This window comes from Rhinoraja longicauda, chromosome 3, assembly GCF_053455715.1.
Source record: "Rhinoraja longicauda isolate Sanriku21f chromosome 3, sRhiLon1.1, whole genome shotgun sequence".
Taxonomy (NCBI): Eukaryota; Metazoa; Chordata; class Chondrichthyes; order Rajiformes; family Arhynchobatidae; genus Rhinoraja; species Rhinoraja longicauda.
Window position 1 is genome coordinate 5,679,390 of NC_135955.1, and position 22,637 is coordinate 5,702,026.

Consider the following 22,637-nt stretch of genomic DNA (forward strand, 5'->3'; position numbering starts at 1 on the left):
ATCCCTAGCCCCTAGAGCTCTATCTAACTCTCTTTAAATTCATCCAGTGATTTGGCCTCCACTGCCCTCTGTGGCAGAGAATTCCACAAATTCACAACTCTCTGGGTGAAAAAGTTTCTTCTCACCTCAGTTTTAAATGGCCTCCACTTTATTCTTAGACTGTTGTGGCCCCTGATTCTGGACTCCCCCAACATTGGGAACATGTTTCCTGCCTCTAATGTGTCCGACCCTTAATAATCTTATAAGATTCCCTCTCCATCCTTCTAAATTCCAGTGCATACAAGCCTAACCGCTTCAGTCTTTCACATATGGACAGTCCCGCATGGGAACATGGCAGTTTTTTAAACTGGATTTGTATTTCTATATTTCTCTTGATTAGAGTCATAGAGTCACATAGCATGTGAAGCAGGCCTTCATCCCAACTCGTCACGTTTGACCAAGATGTCCCATCGAAGCTAGTCCCATTTGCCTGCCTTTGGTCAATATCCTTCTGAACATTCCCATCCATGTACCTGCCCAAGTGTCTTTCAAATGCTGTTATTGTACCTGCCTTTACTACCCCTCTGGCAGCTCGTTCGTGTATAATCACCACTGAGTGTAGTTTAGATTTAGAGATACAGCACGGAAACAGGCCCCTTCGGGCCCACCGGGTCCGCGCCGACCAGCGATCCCCGCACACTAACACTATCCTACACCCACTGGGGATAATTTTTACATTTACCAAGCCAATTAACCTACAAACCTGCACGTCTTTGGGAGTGTGGGAGGAAACCGAAGATCTCGGGGAAAACCCACTCAGTCACGGGGAGAACGAACAAACTCCGTACAGACGGCGCCCGTAGTCAGGATCGAACCCGAGTCTCCGGCGCTGCATTCGCTGTAAGGCAGCAACTCTACCGCTGCGCCACTGTGGACTGCCCACTCTGAGTGAAAAGGATAATCTGGAGATACATCCTAGAGAGGAGATATAGTGGATGTGGTCAGGCCTGTGGTACAAATTGTAAGTAAATGAGTACTGCCAGGAATGGGAGAAGACATAAAGTGTAGGGGACTGGTATCTTAGAAACATAGAAAATAGGTGCAGGAGGAGGCCATTTGGCCCTTCGAGGCCAGCACGCCATTCATTGTGATCATGGCTGATCATCCACAATCAGTAACCCATGCCTGCCTTCTCCCCATCTCCCTTGATTCCACTAGCCCCGAGAGCTCTATCTAGCTCTATTTTAAATCCATCCAGTGTATTGGCCTCCACTGCCCTCTGTGGCAGAGAATTCCACAAATTCACAGGTCCCTGGGTGAAATGTTTCTGCTCACCTCAGTTTTAAATGGCCTCCCATTTGATTCCTTAGACTCTGTGGTCCCCTAGTTCCGGACTCCCCCAACATTGGAACATTTTTCCTGCATCTAGCTTGTCCAGTCCTTTTATGACTTTATATGTTTCTACAAGATCCCCTCTCATCCTTCTAAAGATCCATGCAGGGGGAACCAATATCTTTGCAAGGAGGTTCACTATTGCTACTTGGAATGGTTTAAACTATAGAAGCAGGGATGTGGGAACCAGAGGAGTTGGTCAGAATTTGGAAGACAATAAGGGAAGGTAGAGGTCAGGACTTCTACTGCCACATCACATTGTTACCAAATTGATAACGTTTTTTTTTGAGGAGGTGACGAAGGTGATCAATTAGGGTAGAACACCAGATGTTGTTCACTTGGATTTTAGTAAGGTACTAGAACAAGTGGACCCATTGGGCCCAAAACCTCTTCTGCATTGGTGCAGCACCCTCTCCTCCTCCCCCTCCCCCTCCCCTTTTCCATACCAAGACATCCAAGATGTCCTCATTCTTTAGGGAACAGGGATTCTCCTCTTCTGTCATGGATGAGGCCCTCACTCGTGTCTCCTCGGTACCCCGCAGCTCCGCCCTTGCTCCCCTCCCCCGAGTTGCAACAGAGACCTTCGTCGGCACCTTTCACCCCATCAGTCGTCACATGCAACGCATAATTCCTCCAACATTTCCACCACCTCCCACCGCCAGTCACACACCTTCCCATCTCCACCCCTTTCCGCCTTCCGCGGAGACCGTTCCTCCGCAACTCCCCCGATTAACTCGTCCCTTCTCGCCCAAACCACTCCCTCCCAGGTACCTCCCCCCTGCAACCGCAGGAGATGCAATATCTGTCCCCTTACCTCCCCCCTCGACTCTGCCAAGGACCCCAACAGCCCTTAGGCGGAAGTTCACTTGCACCACTTCCAACCTCATCAACTGTGTCTGTTGTTCAAGATTTAGATTTTTTAGATTTAGAGATACAGCGCATAAACAGGCCCTTCGGCCCACCGAGTCCGCGCCGCCCAAGCGATCCCCGCACACTAACACTATCCTACACCCACTAGGGACAATTTAAAAAAAACATTTGCCCAGCCAATTAACCTACATACCTGAACGTCTTTGGAGTGTGGGAGGAAACCGAAGATCTCGGAGAAAACCCACGCAGGTCACGGGGAGAACGTACAAACTCCGTACAGACGGCGCCCGTAGTCAGGATCGAACCTGAGTCTCCGGCGCTGGCGTTCGCTGTAAGGCAGCAACTCTACCACTGCATCACCGTGCCGCATGGATGTGGATTCTTATACATTGGCGAAACCAAACGTAGAGCGGGCGATCGTTTCGCTGAACACCTTCACTCGGGTCCGCTTGGACCTACCTGATCTCCGGTTGCCAATTCCACTTCCATTCCCACACTGACCTTTCTGTCCTGGGCCTCCCCCACTGTCAGAACTGGAGGAACAGCATCTCATATTTCGCTTGGGCAGCTTACAACCTAGGGGTATGAACATTGATTTCTCTAACTTCAAGTAACCGCGGCATTCCCTTCTCTCTCTGTCCCAATCGGATATCATGGAGATTTTGAGCATTGACCTGGATAACTTGCTGGAGTTTAGAAGGACGAGGAGGACCTCACTAATAGACAATAGACAATAGGTGCAGGAGGAGGCCATTCGGCCCTTTGAGCCAGCTTGAAATTTATCGAATAGTGAAAAGGCCTGGATATAGTAGATGGAGGGGATGTTTCCACCAGTGGGAGAGTCTAGGACCAGAGGCACAGCCTCAGAATAAAAGGGACGTACCTTTAGAAAAGAGATGAGGAGGAATATCTTTAGTCAGAGGGAGTGAGTCTGTGGAGTTCATTGTCACAATGGCCGTCATTGAGTATTTATAAGGTGAAGATTGACAGATTTTTGCTTTGTGCGGGGTGCCATGGGTTACGGGGAGAAGGCAGGAGAATGGGGTTGAGAGGGAAAGGTGGATCAGCCATGATTGAATGATGGAGGAGATTCGATGGGCGAATGGCCTCATTCTACTCCTAATGAATTTATGAATTTATGAGATTTGTGCTTTATTTTTCTATTAATCGAGTCGAGGATACTTCACACCTTTTCAATAATCTATACACTAAAACTCTCATTTGTTTGTTTGTTTGTCCCTGAACTACAACCAAAACGGTGCACGATAGCGTGACATTTGTAGGCCCACCTTACTCACCGTCGTCCCTCTGGTGCTAACGGAAGAAGTTCCATTGAGATCGGTGTTATATTTTTTAAGTTATTCACATTTTAAAGTTTAAACGTATCTCCTAGGGAGGGAGGGGGGAGGGAGGGAGGGGGGGGGAGAGGGGGAGGAGGGAGAAGGGAGGATAAGGGGGGATGGAGTGGGGGAGGGGAATGGGGGTGAGAGGTGAGGTGGGGAGAGAGGAGGGGGGAGAGAGGTGAGGTGGGGAGAGAGGTGAGGTGGGGAGAGAGGAGGGAGGATAAGGGGGGATGGAGTGAGGGGGGATGGACTGGGGGAAGGGGATGGGAGGGGGGGGAGGGAGGATAAGGGGGGATGGAGGGGAGGGGAGGGGAGGGGGGTGAGAGGGGAGGTGGGGAGAGGTGAGGGGGAGGAGGGAGGGTAAGGGGGATGGACTGGGGGGAAGGGGAGATGGAGGAGGGGGAGGGGGGGTGAGAGGGGAGAGAGGTGAGGTGGGGAGAGGTGAGGGTGGAGAGAGGTGAGGGGGGGAGAGAGGTGGGGGAGAGGGGAGAGGGGAGAGGGGTGAGGGTGGAGAGAGGTGAGGGGAGAGAGGTGATGGGGAGAGAGGTGAGGGTGGAGAGAGAGGTGAGGGGGGGGGAGATGTAAAGGGGGAGAGAGGTGAGGTGGGGAGAGAGGTGAGGTGGGGAGAGAGGCGGGGGAGAGGGGAGAGGGGTGAGGGGGAGAGGGGTGAGGGGGAGAGAGGTGATGGGGAGAGAGGTGAGGTGGAGAGAGAGGTGAGGGGGGGGAGATGTAAAGGGGGAGAGAGGTGAGGTGGGGAGAGAGGTGAGGTGGGGAGAGAGGTGGGGGAGAGGGAGAGGGGTGAGGGGGAGAGGGGTGAGGGGGGTGAGGGGGGAGAGAGGTGAGGGGGAGAGAGGTGATGGGGAGAGAGGTGAGGTGGGGAGAGAGGTGAGAGGGGGGAGATGTGAGGGGGGAGGAGGTGAGGTGGGAGAGAGGGAAGGTGGGGAGAGAGGGGAGGGGGGAGAGGTGGGGGGGGAGAGAGGTGAAGGGGGGTAGAGAGGTGAGAGGGGGGAAGATGTGAGGGGGAGAGAGGTGAGGTGAGGGGGGAGAGGGGAGGGGGGGGAGAGGGGAGGGGGGGGAGGAGGGGAGGAGAGGGTGCTGCACCAATGCAGGAGAGGTTTTGGGCCCAACGGGGTCCACTTGGTCTAGTGAACCATTGAAGACCTGGGTGCCCATTTGACCACACCTCATTCAGTCAACCTTTACCATGATTTCAGCACACACACTACTCCCTCAGTTGGGTGGGGTTAAAAAATGGACTGCATTGTGATTAATACTGAGGTGATTGGGTTTTATTTTTCAGAACGGCCTCCTGCTCCCACCAACATCAAGATTTTTAACATCTCCGACTCGTCTGCTTTCATATCCTGGGGGGTTGAAAGAGGCAACTCGATATCTCCATCATCATACGCTACAAGATCTTTGGGGCAGACGATTACACCCAGGAGACCGAAATCAAAATGAAAGACACCGTCGTTTCTCAGTTTCAACTGCGAGCCCTGGAGCCTAATTCGCCGTACCTGGTGGAACTCTGTGCGAAGAACAGTATCGGAGAGAGCGAACCCAACCCAACTATGGAACTACACACACTCCAGGAGTCCGCAGGTACAATCTCACCTTCAGCGACTAGGCTGGAACCTATGGCCAAGTAATTCTCGTGCTTAATTCCCATCATGCTTCATAATGAACAGAAATGCCAATTGTGGCAGGGTGAGACGATAGTCAGGGCCAATAATGAGTAAATAAGTGTATACTAAATAGCAAGTGGTCAACCTGAGGAGTACATTTATTCACAACATGCTGGAGTAACTCAGCGGGTCAGCAGCATCTCGGGAGAGAAGGAATGAGTGACGTTTCGGTCGAGACCCTTCTTCAGACTGATGTCAGGGGGGCTGGACAAAGGAAGGATATAGGTGGAGACAGGAAGATAGAGGGAGAACTGGGAAGGAGGAGTGGAAGAGAGGGACAGAGGAAACTATCTAAATTTGGAGAAGTCGATGTTCATACCGCTGGGCTGCAAGCTGCCCAGGCGAAATATGAGGTGCTGTTCCTCCAATTTCCAGGTGGGGCCTCACTATGGCACTGGAGGAGGCCCATGACAGAAAGGTCAGACTGGGAATGGGAGGGGGAGTTGAAGTGCTCAGCCACCGGGAGATCAGTTGGCCAACGCGGACCGAGCGCAGGTGTTGAGCGAAGCGATCGCCGAGCCTGCGTTTGGTTTCGCCGATGTAAATAAGTTGACATCTGGAGCAGCGGGATGCAATAGATGAGGTTTGGAGGAGGTGCAGGTGAACGCTCTGTCTCACCTGGAAAGACTGTTTGGGTCCTTGGATGGAGTTGAGGGGGGAGGTAAAGGGACAGGTGTTGCAATCTCGTGCGGTTGCAGGGGAAAGTGCCCGGGGAGGGGGGTGGTTTGGGTGGGAAGGGACGAGTGGACCAGGGAGTTACGGAGGGAACGGTCTCTGCGGATCGCAGAGAGGGGAGGGGATGGGAAGATATGGAATTATTACATTATATAATTATATGGAAATAGCAAGTAGTCAACCTGAGGAGCACATTTATTCACAAAAATGCTGGAGTAACTCAGCGGGTCAGGCAGCATCTCAGGAGAGAAGGAATGGGCGACGTTGCGGGTCGAGACCCTTCTTCAGACTCCAGACTCTTACACAACCTGAGGAGCACCTTCAGCAACAGGACTGGTTCCACTAAGATGCAGCACAGAACGCCACAGGAGATCCTTGTCCCCTGTGGCTATCAAACTGTACAACTCCTCCCCCTTCTGTCATGGGGTAGACTGAGACTGACTCCCTTACCCCCCCCCACACACTCTTTGCACATCTCCAATCATTTCCACTCGTCCCTTTCATTTTCATGTTTTGTGTATCATGGTTTAAGACTGTTGGCAGACCAATTTCCCTCCCGGGATAAATAAAGTTATAATGTATGGTTAACGTAGGGAAAAGACATTCTGGCCTTTCCATCACAGTGAGGAGGTGACTGGAGGAGACTCACTGTGATGGATGTTTGTTTGTTTGTTTTTGTTTTGTGTTGGTTTGTGATTGTGTGTGAAATTGTTTATTTTTATTGCTCTATTGTTGGACTGTGGGTGACTTTTCATTTCACTGCACATCTTGTGTGTGTGTGTGTATGTGACAAATAAACTTGACTTGACAGGAAACGGCAGGCAAGGCCGAACAGGAGTTTCATTGATAAGGCGTGCCACCCATCATTGTAGCAGAAATTTGCAGAATTTTCCGGGACTATTCTGTGTTTGTTCATCTCTAATTTTATATGTTCTCTCTCTCTCCAGTTTGTTACCTGTGTATGAACTCACCAGATTCCATCGTTATCTTATCTATCAACGACATGGAAAAAACCCACTTAAGAAATTTCTCATGTTAAACTCCGCATCTTTTAAAATTCTACTATGATATCAGTCTGTTTCTGTTTCCATAATCCTAACTAGCCCGATGCACCTCAGTTTGAAATGACCACCCCGTTAATCTTGTAACTACGGTCCACTCATTCAAGATCCTCCCAAACGTGGAAATAATCTCGATTGTCCCATTCTGTCCTTCCCCCCCATCCGATCACCCCTCATTTTTCTAAATTCAATATAGTATGGATCTGATTTCCTTAGCTGTTCATGAAGGGGGAACCCCTCCAAAGACGTGCAGGTATGTAGGGTTAATTTGCTGGGCAAATGTAAAAATTGTCCCTAGTGTGTGTAGGTGTTAATGTGCGGGGATCGCTGGGCGGCACGGACCTGGTGGGCCGAAGGGCCTGTTTCCGCGCTGTATCTTTAAAACCCTCTCATCCCAGGAATTAGCCCAGTGAATGTCTTTTACATTACGTCCAATTTCAGTATAACACTAGACCAAGTGGACCCGTTGGGCCCAAACCTCTCGTGCATTGGTGCAGAACCCTCTCCTCCCCCTCCCCCGCTCCCTCCCCCCTCCCCCCCTCCCTCCACCCTCCCCCCTCTCCCCCCTTCCCTCGGTCACCCCTGAGCTTAAGCCGAGACCGCGGGATAGTCAGTAGCCCCAAGTCGGCCGACCTGAGGGACCCTGGAGATAGACTGGTGGGTTCAGAAGATTTGAAGTCATGAAGGGTTTCTGCACATTGTCCTTCATCAGTCAGGGTATTCAGAAGAGAAGTTGGGATGTTATGTCACAGTTTACAAGATGTCGGTGAGGCCACATTTGGAATACGGTGTTCAGTTTTGGGTCACTTATAGGAAAGATGCCAGTGAGCTGGAAAGCGTGCCGAGAATATTTACAATGGTGCTGCCAGGGCCTGAGGGCATGAGCTATCAGGAGGTGTTCGGCAGGCTAGGACCTTTATTCTTCAGAGAGAGTTGGGGGGTGAGGGGTGAAGTTATAACGGTGTATAAGATCACGAGGGGAAGAGATAGTGTAGATGCGCAGAGTATTTAACTCAGAATAGAGGAATCAAGAACTAGGGGACAGAGGTTTAAGCTGAGAGGAAAAATAGAACCCGAGGGACAATTTTTAACACAGATGCTGATAGGTATATGAACGAGCGACCAGAGAGGGTTGAGTAGGGGTTGCCAACTTCCTCACTCCCAAATAAGGGACAAAGGGTGACGTCACCGCCCCGCGCCCCATGTGACCTCACCCAGCCAGCGGCCACGTGCTCCCGCTCCACCAATGGCGGCCGCACGGGCCGGGGAGGCGGATTGCAATGCAACCTCCACCAGGCGGCGCCCGGGCCTACACTGTGCAGGACTACAGCGGCCCCCGGGCTACAGTGTCCATGCCTGCAGTATCTGGGCCTACAGTGTTCGGGCCTACAGTGTCCGGGCCTACACTGTCCGGGCCTGCAGTGGCCTGCAGTGTCCGGGCCTGCAGCGTCGGGCCTACAGTGTCCGGGCCAGCAGCGTCCGGGCCTACAGTGTCCGGGCCTACAGCGCCATCCGGGCCTAAAACGGGACAAGGGCAGTCCCGTAAGGGACAAACCAATTTAGCCCAAAATACAGAAAGTCCCGGCTAATACGGGACAGTTGGCAACCCTAGGGTTGAGGCAGGTACTATAACAACATTTAAAAGACATTTGAACAGATGTATGGATAGGAAAGGTTTGGAAGGATATGGGCCACACGCAGGCAGGTGGGTCTCGTGTAGAAGGAAGATGTTGATTGGATGGGAATATTGGGCCAAAGGGCCTGTTTCTATGCTGTATGATTCGATGACTCCAAGTGGTTTGAAGTCGTCAAAATGTTAACCAGAGGTCACGGATTGAAAAGGAGTGGTAAGAAAGATGGTTCCAGCGCGCCATTCTGATCTTGAATGTGCTCCCTGAAATGTGGGGGTTCAACAGGAATTTCAGGGGTTCCTGGGGGGGGGGGGGGGGGGGGGGGATAGTGTTGATGAGGACTGATCCCAGGAATGATCCCAGGAATGAGTGGGATCCTGGGATTCCTGATCCCAGGAATGAGGATTGAGTAAGATGAGCGTTTGTCGGCACTGGGCCTGTACTCGCTGGAGTTTAGATGGATGAGGGGGGGACCTCATTGAAACTTACCGAATAGTGAAAGGCTTAGATAGAGTTGATGTTGGAAGGATGGTTCCACTAGTGGGAGAGTCTGGGACCAGAGGTCACAGCCTCAGAATTAAAGGACGTTCCTTCAGGAAGGGGGATGAGGCTAATTTCTTTAGCCAGAATGTGGTATTCATTGCCACTGAAGGCTGTGGAGGCCAAGTCAATGGATATTTCTAAGGTAGAGATAGATAGATTATTGATTAGTACAGATGTCAGGGGTTACGGGGAGAAGGCAGCAGAATAGGGTTAGGAGGGAGGGATAGATCAGCCATGATTGAATGGCAGAGTGGACTTGATGGGCCAAATGGCCTAATTCTGCTCCGATCACTCCAGGTGAGACAAATGTTCACCTGCACCTCCTCCAACCTCATCTATTGTATCCGCTGTTCTCTACATCGGCGAGACCAAACGCATGCTCGGCGATCGTTTTCGCTCAACACCTTCGCTCAGTCCACCTTAACCAACCTGATTTCCCGGTGGCTGAGCACTTCAACTCCCCCTCCCACTCCCAGTTTGGCCTTTCTGTCATGGGCCTCCTCCAGTGCCATAGTGAGGCCCAGCGCAAATTGGAGGAACAGCACCTCATATTTCACTTGGGCAGCTTGCAGCCCAGCGGTATGAACTTTAGATTGTTCCTCTGTCCCTCTCTTTCCCCTCCCACTTCCCAGTTCTCCCACTGTCTTCCTGTCTCCACCTATATCCTTTCTTTATCCCCCCCCCCCCCCCAACATCAGTCTGAAGAAGGGTCTCGACCCGAAACGTCACCCATTCGTTCTCTCCAGAGATGTTGCCTGACCAGCTGAGTTACTCCAGCACTCTGTGAAACGTCACCTATCCATGTTCTTCAGAGATGCTGCCTGACCCGCTGAGTTACTCCAGCATTTTGTGAAACTTATGACCAAGCAATTGGCCTTGCTCACTATTGGCATGGGCACAATAGGTAACATGTCCTCTCGTGTCTATTCTGTTGATAAAGTGTAAAATGGCTGAGATGCAGTATATCTCAACATCAGTGCTGTTGTCTTTTCCAGCTCTCGTTCGGCAACATGGTCGGCAGCTGTTGCTTTATGCTATTCTGGGATCAGCAGGAATGACCTGCCTGACCATTCTGTTAGCCTTTTGCATCGTGCTTCATTGCAAGCAGAGCAACTTCCAACGGAGAATGGTTCAGGCTTTCCAAAACAGCACGGTAAGTTTGCAGGACCTCTTTTAGATGGCACGGTAGCGCAGCGGTAGAGTTGCTGCTTTACAGCGAATGCAGCGCCGGAGACTCAGGTTCGATCCTGACTATGGGCGCTGCACTGTAAGGAGTTTGTACGTTCTCCCCGTGACCTGCGTGGGTTTTCTCCGAGATCTTCGGTTTCCTCCCACACTCCAAAGACGTACAGGTATGTAGGTTAATTGGCTGGGTAAAGGTAAAAATTGTCCCTAGTGGGTGTAGGATAGTGTTAATGTGCGGGGATCGCTGGGCGGCACGGACTTGGTGGGCCGAAAACGCCTGTTTCCGGCTGTATATATATGATATGATATGATATGATGATAGACGTGGATAGACACAAAATGCTGGGGTATCTCACCGGCACAGGCAGCGTCTCTGGATGGAAGGAATGGGCGACGTTTCGGGTCGAGGCCCTTCTCCGGACTCACCCGAAACGTCACCCATTCCTTCCATCCAGAGATGCTGCCTGTCCCGCTGAGTTACTCCAGCATTTTGTGTCTTATCTTCGGTGTAAACTACACATCTCTTTTAACTGTTCAGCTTTTTTGAGATTAGTTACGGAAGAGGAAGGAGACCATTCTATGGTAAAAAAAACAGTGAATTAGAGAAGTGTGAGCCTTAAAGAGATGAGATTATATTTTCATTGTAAAAGTTTTTCACTGTACCTCGCTAAACTAAACTAGATCTGGCCCATGTAAAATGGGATTAAAGCCTGGCAAACTAAACTATCACACAATGTAAGGACTCTACATGTTCGACATGCTTCAACAACAATCTAGGTGCAATTGTAGATAGAAACATAGAAACATAGAAAATAGTGCAGGAGGAGGCCATTTGGCCCTACGAGCCAGCACCGCCATTCATTGTGATCATGACTGATCATCCACAATCAGTAACCCGTGCCTGCCTTCTCCCCATAATCCCTTGATTCCACTAGCCCCTTGAGCTCTATCTAACTCTCTTAAATTCATCCAGCGAATTGGCCTCCACTGCCTTCTGTGGCAGAGAATTCCACAAATTCACAACTCTCTGGGTGTAAAGGTTTCTTCTCACCTCAGTTTTAAACGGCCTCCCCTTTATTCTAAGACTGTGGCCCCTGGTTCTGGACTCCCCCAACATGGGGAACATTTTTCATGCATCCAGTTTGTCCAGCACTTTTATGATTTTATACGTCTCTATAAGATCCCCTTTCATCCTTCCAAACGCCAGAGAATACAAGCCCAATCTTTCCAATCTTTCCTCATATGACAGTCCCGCCATCCCAGGGATTAACCTGGTGAACCTACGCTGCACTGCCTCAATAGCAAGGATGTCCTTCCTCAAATTAGGAGACCAAAACTGCACACAATACTCCAGGTGCGGGCTCACCAGGGCCCTATGCAACTGCAGAAATACCTCTTTACTCCTATACTCAAATCCCACTCATTATGAAGGCCAACATGCCATTAGCTTTCTTCACTGCCTGCTGTACCTGCACGCTTACTTTCAGTGACTGATGTACAAGGACACCCAGGTCTTGTTGCACTTCCCCCTTACCTAACCTGACACCATTGAGATAACAAAACAATCTGCCTGTTGGGGGCAGTCATATCGTCATAGAATCACAGAATCATACAGCATGGAAACAGGGCCCTCAGACCAACTCATCCATGTGGACCATTGGGATCTCTTCTGGAGCAGAGGTGACGTCAGGAGGGATGGCTTGCACCTGAACTGGAGGGGAACCTGTGTCCTGGCGGGCAAGTGCAGGACTTGAGGACAGAGGCTGGAAGTTGGTACGGATTGTGATGGAAGAAAATTCTGACCAGAATAGAGCATGACACGGAGTGAGGAAGGACTGTAGGATTGACGTGCACTTATTTTAATGCAAAAGGCCTGATGGGGAATGGGGGATGGACGGGGCATGGATAGGAACATGCGACTGGAATGTTGTAGCCAGTACGGAAACCTGGCCAAGAAAAGGGCAGGCCTGGAAGATTAATGTTCCATGGTACAGATGTTACAAGAGAGATAGAGCTGGGGGTAAAAGAGGAGGGGGGTGTTTGCCTTATTGATCAAGAAGAATATCATGGCAGTAGTCCAAGACAGCGTGACAATTTCAGTCCCACCTTACTCACCGTCGTCCCTTTGGTGCTGACGGAAGACGTTTCATTGAAATCGGTGTTATATTTTTTAAGTTATTCACATTTCGAAGTTTAAATCTATCTCCTAGGGAGGGAGGGAGGGGGTGGAGGGGGGGAGAGGAGGGAGGGAGGGGGGTTGAGGGGGATGGAGTGTGGGGGGAGGAGAATGGTGGAGGGGATAGGGGAAGGGAGGGGGGAGGGGGTTGGAGTGTGGGGGAGGGGGAGGGAGGGAGGGGGAGGGGGAGGGAGGGAGGTAGGATAAGGGGGGTTGATCGGGATGGAGTGGGGGGAGGGGAGTGGAAGGGAAGGGGAGGGGGGCAGGAGGGAGGATAAGGGGGGTTGAGGGGGATGGAGAGGGGGAGGGAAGGGGAGGAGGGAGGATAAGGGGTGTGGAAAACGGGGAGGGGAGAGGGGAGGGGGAGGGGGGCAGGAGTGTGGGGGGGAGGAGAACGGGGGGGGAGGGAGGGGAAGGGGAGGAGAATGGGGGAGGGGATAGGGGAAGGGAGGGCGGAGGGGGTTGGAGTGTGGGGGAGGGGGAGGGAGGGAGGGGGAGGGGGAGGGAGGGAGGTAGGATAAGGGGGGTTGATCGGGATGGAGTGGGGGGAGGGGAGTGGAAGGGAAGGGGAGGGGGGCAGGAGGGAGGATAAGGGGGGTTGAGGGGGTTGGAGTGGGGGGGGGGGAAGGGGAGGGGGGAGGAGGGAGGATAAGGGGGGTTGAGGGGGTTGGAGTGGGGGGGGAAGGGGGAGGAGGGAGGATAAGGGGGGTTGAGGGGGATGGAGAGGGGGAGGGAAGGGAAGGGGGAGGAGGGAGGATAAGGGGGGTGGAGAACGGGGAGGGGAGAGGGGAGGGGGAGGGGGGCAGGAGTGTGGGGGGGAGGAGAACGGGGGGGAGGGAGGGGGAGGGGAGGAGAAGGGGGAGGGAGGGGGGAGGAGGAGGGAAGAGGGACGGATGGGGGATGGGAGGGGGTCGAGGGAGGAATGGGGAGGGGAGGGGAGGGAGGGTGAGGAGGGAGGGGGGGGAGGGGAGAGGGTGCTGCACCAATGCACAAGTGGTTTGGGTCCATCGGGTCCACTTGGTCTAGTAACTTCCCATTCCAGCTGGTCTGACGAGGACTCTCATGGGATTGCTGATTCCACCTGCAGGGTATCTTTGTGTCCGTTATTGGCCCCATCTCAATCCCAGTGCCACACTCGAGCACACTGCAGCACAATGCTGAGAGCTGTATTCTGCACACACTGGGTCTTCCACTTTGCTCCACTTAATATGACTGAGTTTGACTTGATTGTATTTATGCATAGTGTTGACGGCAAGCACGCAAAACAAACTCTTCACGTTGCAATAACAAACTTAGACACTAAATACAATCTTTCAGGAATATGATCCCGATTGTTTTTGTGGCAGAATCCACAATCAGGGACTGAGCCAAGGTTGAGGGGAATCAGCCGTGATCACGCTGAATGGCAGTGCTGGCTGGAAGGGCAGAATGGCCTATTCCTGCACCTATTTTCTATTGTCTACTGTCTATTGAGGGGGTGACTCAAAGGGGAAATCCCAGCTTGGCACCTCCAGTGTAAATGATTAAAGTGGTTCGTTCCCAGCTTTGATTTTCAGCAGATTGACCCGTAATCTGTCCTTTCTTGCCCTTGAAGCGAGAAGAACCGGTGATCCAATTTAATTCCGGGACCCTGACGCTCTCCAGGAAAGCAAAGCCCGAGCTGCTGATGCCAATCGTCTACCCTGTCCTTCACTGGGATGACATCAAGTTTGAAGACATCATTGGCGAAGGGAATTTTGGACAGGTCTTGAAGGCTCGAATTAAAAAAAATGGGCACAAGATGAATGCTGCCGTCAAACGAATGAAAGGTAAGACTTCTGCCTTTTATTGACGCACAGAGGTAACGGACTGGGAAGCCGATTCCACCTCTCCTTCTAATTAAAATCCTCCAATCTCGGCAACCTCCGTGACACAACACAGACTGGAGTAAATCAGCGGGACAGGCAGCATCTCTGGAGAGAAGGAACGGGTGGCGTTTCAGGTCGAGACCCTTCTTTCGCCCTTAAGTCTGAAGAAGGGTCTCGACCCGAAACATGAGTTGAACTTTTCAGATTGAAGCGATCGTTGATTGAAAGTTCATTTACCCAAAATGTCAAACTCTGTGTCATACCACACATGCTGTCTGATCTACTGAATATTTCCAGCATTCTTGGGTTGTTTTATTTTGTAATATCTCCAGAGCCAGGGGCCACAGTTTAAGAATAAGGGGTAGGCAATTTAGGATGGAGACGAGGAAAAGCTTTTCCGGTCAGAGAGTTGTAAAATTTGTGGGATGTGTGCAGTTTTGGTCTCCAAATTTGAGGAAGGATATTCTTACTATTGAGGGCATGCAGCGTAGGTTCACGAGGTTAATTCCTGGAATGGCGGGACTGTCGTACGTTGAAAGACTGGAGCGACTAGGCTTGCATATGCTGGAATTTAGAAGGATGAGAGGGGATCTTATTGAAACATATAAGATTATTAAGGGATTGGACACGTTCGAGGCAGGAAACATGTTCCCAATGTTGGAGGAGTCCAAGAGCCACAGTTTAAGAATGAGGGGTAGGCCATTTAGAACGGAGATGAGGAAAAACCTTTTTAGTCAGGGAGTTGTAAATCTGTGGAATTCTCTGCCTCAGAAGGCAGTGGAGGCCAATTCTCTGGATGCTTTCAAGAGAGAACTAGATAGAGCTTTTAAAGGTAGCGGAGTCAGAGGGCAGGAACGGGGTACTGATTGTGGATGATCAGCCATGATCACATTGAATGGTGGTGCTGGCTCAAAGGGCCGAATGGCCTCCTCCTGCACCTATTGTCTATTGTCCTTGGAGATTTTATTTGCAAAATCCTCTATGGAATATTTCATGATCTTAAACACAGAGATCACATGCTGATTGTTATGGTAAGGAGTTTGTCACATGAATTTAGTCACATCCCTTTTCCGCTTGCAATCTAATGAAAGTTTAAAATTATTGGTAATATTTGGGATTAACGTTGCCTATGACTCTTCCTCCTAAAGAATATGCCTCAAAGGATGATCATCGGGATTTTGCTGGTGAATTGGAAGTCCTCTGCAGGCTTGGCCTTCATCCGAACATCATCAATCTGCTTGGAGCCTGTGAACACAGGGGTATGGACTCCTCAGAATCGCATTACTTAGCAAAGGATAAGGGCACACTAAGTGCAGAACAGTAGGGCGGCACGGTAGAGTTGCTGTCTCACAGCGCCAGTGATCCCGACTCCGGGCGCCGTCTGTACGAAGTTTGTACGTTCTCCCCGTGATCACGTGGGTTTTCTCCGAGATCCTCGGTTTCCTCTACAAGGTTTGCAGGTTAATTGGCTTGGTATAAGTGTAAATTATGCTGCTGGAACTGGGGCCTAACACTCCCCTGTGTGCCTGGGTCCTGAAGTTTCTCACCGCCAGGCCCCAAGTGGTCAAGATGGGGAGACATACATCTAACCCCCTCACCCTGAACACAGGATCCCCCCCAGGGTTGCGTCCTTAGCCCCCTACTGTACTCCCTGTACACACATGACTGTGGGGCCAGGTTCAGCTCCAACTCCATCATCAAGTTTGCTGATGACACTGTGGTGGTGGGCCTGATCTCCAACAACGATGAGAAGGCCTACCGACCGGGAGGAGGTGGCTGATCTGGCACTCTGGTGTCAGGACAATAGCCTCCTCTTGAATGTCACAAAAACAAAGGAGCTGATTGTGGACTTTAGAAGGGCTCAACATCCGAGGACGTACACGCCACTGGAGATAAATGGGATTACTGTGGATAGGGTGAGCAGTTTTAAATACCTGGGAGTCCACATCACAGAGGATCTGACATGGACAACACACATTGCCGCACTGGTGAGTAAGGCAAGGCAGCGCCTTTACCACCTCAGACAGTTGAGGAAATTCAGAGTCTCTCTGAGGATCCTTCAATGCTTCTACTCTGGGGCTGTAGAGAGCATCCTGTCCGGCAACATCACAGTCTGGTTTGGGAACAGCTCTGCCCAGGACAGGAAGGCTCTGCGGAGAGTAGTGCGTTCGGCAGAACACACCATGAGAACTACACTCGCCCCCCTGCAGGACCTATACATCAGGAGGTGCAGATCCAGAGCCAGCAACATTATGGGGGACCCCTACCACCCCAGCAACGGACTGTTCCAGCTGCTATGGTCAGGCAAACGCCTCCGCTGTCACGCTGTGAAAACAGAGAGGATGAGACGGAGTTTCTTCCCACAGGCCATCAGGACTGTTAACTCTTATATCACCAGGGACTCATTTAATTTACTGTATTAATTTGTTTTTTGTGTTGTGTCTTTTAAAAAAATATTTTTTTCTATTCTGTTTTGTAGTTTAGCACAATCCGCAGGCGTTGCGACTTTCATTTCACTGCACATCTTTTATGTGTATGTGACAAATAAACTTGACTTGACCTGAAAATTGTCCATAGTGGGTGTAGGGTAGTGTTAGTGTGCAGGGATTGCTGGTCGGTGCGGACTCGGTGGGCCGAAGGGCCTGTTTCCGCGCGGTCTCTCTAAACTAAACTAAACTAAACTAACCTTGTATGCCTTTGTGACATGGAAGAAAAGGGAAGTACAAGGAGGAAACCCTCAGGGTTATTTGGAGGACATGCCACCTCTGCACAGACAGTGCCAGATGTCAGGATTGAATCCAGTTGTCTGTACGGAGTTTCTACCCTCTCCCTGAGACCCGCGTGGGTTTTCTCCGGGTGCTCTGGTTTCCTCCCACACTCCAAAGACGTGCAGGTTTGCAAGGTTAATTGGCTTCGGTTAAATCTATACACTAAAACTCTCGTTTGTTTGTTTGTTTGTTCCTGAACTACAGCCGAAACGGCACAATTTTAGCCAAATGTGACAATTTTAGGCCCACCTTACTCACCGCTAATGGAAGAAGTTTCATTGAAATCGGTGTTATAGTTTTAAAGTTATTCACATTTTAAAGTTTAAATCTATCTCCTAGGAAGGGAGGGGGGGGAGGGGGGCGGATAAGGGGGGTTGAGGGGGATGGAGTGTGGGGGGTGGGGAAGGGGGAGGGGGAGGGGGAGGGGGAGGGGGGCGGGAGGAGGGAGGAAGGTGGATAAGAGGGGTTGAGGGGGATGGCGAAGGGTGGGGGGTGGAGGGTGGGGGAGAGGGTGCTGCACCAATGCAGCAGAGGTTTGAGCCCAATGGGTCTACTTGGTCTAGTTGCAACTAAAATTGCCCCTACTGTTAGTGTACGAGGGTGACTGCTGGTCGGTGTGGACTCGGTGGGCCGAAAGGCCTGTTTCCACGCTGTATCTCTAAAGTAAAACTAAAGTATAAAGTGCCAGCTGGAAAACATTGTGCAGCAAACCTTGCAATAGTTCCGTGAGTGTATAGCAATATTTTGTTGAGACTGCTAAGAGTCAATTTTTTTTTTGCCAGCCCCTAAGTGTCTAGGACATTATGCCTACTAATGTGCACAGTCCCAAACAGTTTTGACCCCTAAATTTACCAGGGGTCTAAGCACAACGCAATGTCAAATATCTTCAAGCCATGTCTACAACTTCAGAGCAGATACAGATGTACCTTCCAAGTACATTATAGATCGGAGGAATAGATTAGGTAGATGCACAGCGTCTCTTGCCCAGAGTAGGTGATTCAAAGACCAGAGGACATTCGTTGAAGGTGAAGGTGAAAAGATTTAATAGGAACCTGAGGGATAATTTTTCCGCACCATGGGTGGTGGGTGTGCGAAACAACCTGCCAGAGGAGGTAGTTGAGGCAGGGACCATCCCAACATTTAAGAAACAGCTAGACAGGCACATTGAATAGGACATGTTTGGATGGATATGGGCCAAACACGGGCAGGTGGGACATGTTGGCCAGTGCGGGCAAGTTGGGCCGAAGGGCCTGTTTCCACACGGCATCTCTATGACTCTATGATTCTATTACGGTCAGGCACAGAAGCAATTGGGTTACAGGGAAACCAGGAAATAAGCCTGATATTGGTCGTGTTAAGAAAGTGCTAAAATCTATTATTTGTTTTTAGGCAGTCCCTGGGAATTGAGAATGACTTTCTTTCCCTTTTGTTCTGTGGCTGATGAGGCTGATGTGCGATCTGCAGACTCTACCATAGACGAGGTAGAAGAGTCTTTAATGGGAGGAGCAGGCAGTTAGTTTGTGAGATGGTTTGCCCTCCCACCATTCGCACATGGAGTCTTCGACCCCCATTTGGAGACATAGAGTCATGGTCATAAAGCTCTTGGTGCCCTGGAAACAGGCTCTTCGGCCCAACTTGCCCACGCCGACCAACATCCCCATTAGGGGGTGCCAACTTTCTCACTCCCAAATAAGGGACAAAAGTTGACGTCACCGCCCCGCGCCCCACATGACCTCACCCAGCCAGCGGCCATATGCTCCCGCTCTGCGAATGGCGGCCGCCCGGGCCGGGAGGCAGGTTGCCATGCAACCTCCATTAGGCGGCACCCGGGCCTCCGAGCCTACAGTGTCTGGGCCTACAGTGTCTGGGCCTACAGTGTCTGGGCCTACAGTATCCGGGCCTACAGTGTCCGGGCCTACAGTGTCCGGGCCTACAGTGTCCGGGCCTACAGTGTCCGGGCCTACAGTGTCCGGGCCTACAGTGTCCGGGCCTACAGTGTCCGGGCCTACAGTGTCCGGGCCTTCAGTGTCCGGGCCTACAGTGTCCGGGCCTTCAGTGTCCGGGCCTACAGTGTCCGGGCCTACAGTGTCCGGGCCTTCAGTGTCCGGGCCTACAGTGTCCGGGCCTACAGTGTCCGGGCCTTCAGTGTCCGGGCCTACAGTGTCCGGGCCTACAGTGTCTGGGCCTACAGCACCCCCCAGGCCTAATATGGGACAAGGGCAGTACAAACCAATTTAGCCCAATATATGGGATGTCCCGGCTAATACGGGACAGTTGGCAACCCTAATCCCCATGTACACTAATCCCACCTGCCTGCTTTTGACCAATATCCCCCCTAAATCTGTCCTATACATGTATGTGTCTAAATGTTTCTTAAATGATGCAATAGTACTGCCTCAACTACCTTCTCTGGCAGCCTGTTTTGTACACCCACCACGATTTGTGTAAATTAGTTACCCCTTAGATTCCCATTAAATCTTTTTCCCCCTCACCTTTAACCTATGTCCTCAGGTTCTCCATTCCCTACTCTGGGCAAAAGGGCCCAATCTAATCCTCTCATGATTTTATACATCTCTATGAGATCACCCCTCATGGAATAGAGCCCTACCCTGCTCAATCACTCCGTATAGCTCAGTCCCTCGAGTCCTGGCAACATCCCGGTAAATCTTCTCTGTTGCCTTTCACCCATTTCAAGAACTCATGGATAGGAAAAACTTAGAGGGATATCATAAGGTCATAAAGTCATGTGAAAGGAGCAGAACTAGGCCATTCGGCCCACCAAGTCTACTCCACCATTCAATGGCGGGACTGTCATATGTTGAAAGACTGGAGCCACTAGGCTTGTATACACTGGAATTTAGAAGGATGAGAGGAGATCTTATCGAAACATATAAGATTATTAAGGGGTTGGACACGATAGAGGCAGGAAACATGTTCCCAATGTTGGGGGAGTCCAGAACAAGGGGCCACAGTTTAAGAATAAGGGGTAGGCCATTTAGAACTGAGATGAGGAAAAACTTTTTCAGTCAGAGAGTTGTGAATCTGTGGAATTCTCTGCCTCAGAAGGCAGTGGAGGCCAATTCTCTGAATGCATCCAAGAGGGAGCTGGATAGAGCTCTTAAGGATAGCGGAGTCAGGGGATATGGGGAGAAGGCAGGAACGGGGTACTGATTGAGAATGATCAGCCATGATCACAGTGAATGGCGGTGCTGGCTCGAAGGGCCGAATGGCCTCCTCCTGCACCTGTTGTCTATTGTCTATTGTCTAATCATGGCTGATCTATCTGTCCCTCCTAACCCCATTCTCCTGCGTTCTCCCCATAACCCCTGACACCCATACTAATCAAATGGGCTTAACGCTGGCAGGTGTAGATGTAGCATCTTGGTCTATGTGGGCATGTTGGGCTGAAGGGCCTGTTTCCATGCTGTATGACTTTATTAATTTGTAACTCAATGTGAATAACTTCAAAAATATAACACCTATTTCAATGAAACTTCTTCCATTAGCACCAAAGGGACGACGGTGAGTAAGGTGGGCCTAAAATTGTCCCGCTATCGTGAACCGTTTTGGCCGTAGTTCAGGAACAAACAAACAAACAAACGAGAGTTTTAGTGTGTGGATATTTAAAGGTTGAATGGATAAATGCTTAGATCTGCAGATCTCTCGAGACTGTGACTGAATCGTTTGACACCTGGGAATTGTTGTGACTTTTGTGCCTGGCTCCAGGATACCTGTACGTGGCCATTGAATTTGCACCGCATGGAAACCTGCTGGATTTTCTGCGTAACAGCAGAGTGCTGGAGACAGACCCGGACTACGCCATCGCACACAGCACGGCCTCCACCCTCACCTCCCAGCAGCTGATGCAGTTCGCAGCCGACGTCGCCAAGGGCATGGACTATCTCAGCCAAAAGCAGGTTTGATGCCTTTTGCATTTGTCGTTTCGCAACCAAGACCTTCGCTGAAAGGTGAATGTTCAAGTGCAGCAACAGCCAAGAAGGCAGGTTGTATTCTGGCCTTCACTGCAAGATGGTCTGAGTGCAGGAGTGACATAGAAACATAGAAAATAGGTGCAGGAGGAGGCCATTCGGCCCTTCAATAGACAATAGGTGCAGGAGGAGGCCATTCAGCCCTTCAATAGACAATAGACAATAGGTGCAGGAGGAGGCCATTCAGCCCTTCGAGCATTCATTTGATCATGAATGATCACATGATCATTCATAGTATAAGACAATAACTGCAGATGCTGGTACAAATCGAAGGTATTTATTCACAAAATGCTGGAGTAACTCAGCAGGTCAGGCAGCATCTCAGGAGAGAAGGAATGGGTGAGGTTTCGGGTCGAGACCCTTCTTCAGACTGATGTCAGGGGGGGCGGGACAAAGGAAGGATATAGGTGGAGACAGGAAGATAGAGGGAGATCTGGGAAGGGGGAGGGGAAGAGAGGGACAGAGGAACTATCTAAAGTGGGAGAAGTCGATGTTCATACCGCTGGGCTGCAAGCTGCCCAGGCGAAATATGAGGTGCTGTTCCTCCAATTTCCGGTGGGCCTCACTATGGCACTGGAGGAGGCCCATGACAGAAAGGTCAGACTGGGAGTGGGAGGGGGAGTTAAAGTGCTCAGCCACCGGGAGACCAGTTTGGCCAACGTGGACCGAGCTCGGGTGTTGAGCAAAGCGATCGCCGAGCGATCATTCATGATCACATGAATCTCCTGGTGCAGGACGAGGCCATTCAGCCCTTCGAGCCAGCGCCGTCATTCATTGTGATCATGGCTGATCATCCGCAATCAGTAACCCGTGCCTACCTTCTCCCCATATCCCTTGATTTCACTGGCCCCCTGAGCCCTATCTAACTCTCCCTTAAATCCATCCAGTGATTTGGCCTCCACTGCCCTCTGTGGCAGAGAATTCCACAAATTCACAACTCTCTGGGTGGAAAAAGTTCCTTCTCACCTCAGTTTTAAATGGTCTCCCCTTTATTCTAAGACTGTGGCCGCTGATTCTGGAACATTTTTCCTGCATCCAGCTTGTCCAGTCCTTTTATAATTTTATATGTTTCTATAAGATCCCCTCTCATCCTTCTAAACTCCAATGAATACAAGTCTAGCCTTTTCAATCTTTCCTCATATGACAGTCCCGCCATCCCAGGGATCAATCTCGTTAGCTTGGAGCAGCTTTGTGGACGGCACGGTGGCGCAACGGTAAAGTTGCTGCCTTACTGCGCGGGTCCCGGGTTCGATCCCGACTCGGGGCACTGTCTGTACGGAGTTTGTACGTTCTCCCCTTGACTGTGTGGGTTTTCTCCGAGATCTTCGGTTTCCTCCCGCATTCCAAAGACGTACAGGTTTTAAGGTTAATTGGCTTGGTAGACTTGTAACTTGTCCCGAGTGTGTGTAGAATAGTGTTAATGTGTGGGGAGCGCTGGTTGGCACGGACTCAGTGTGTTGAAGGACCTGTTTCAGCGCTGTATCTCTAAAACT

The 22,637-nt window shown here is 50.8% G+C and overlaps 1 protein-coding gene across 1 annotated transcript in view; it reads left to right on the plus strand.

The window, feature by feature from the left end:
* Positions 1-22,637, plus strand: part of LOC144592313 (angiopoietin-1 receptor-like) — a 98,666-nt gene that overhangs the window by 58,668 nt on the left and 17,361 nt on the right. Inside the window, 5 exon segments of the mRNA XM_078396842.1 lie at positions 5,079-5,186; positions 10,175-10,332; positions 14,135-14,348; positions 15,536-15,646; positions 20,882-21,072. Of these exon segments, the coding sequence (XP_078252968.1) occupies positions 5,079-5,186; positions 10,175-10,332; positions 14,135-14,348; positions 15,536-15,646; positions 20,882-21,072 (782 nt within the window).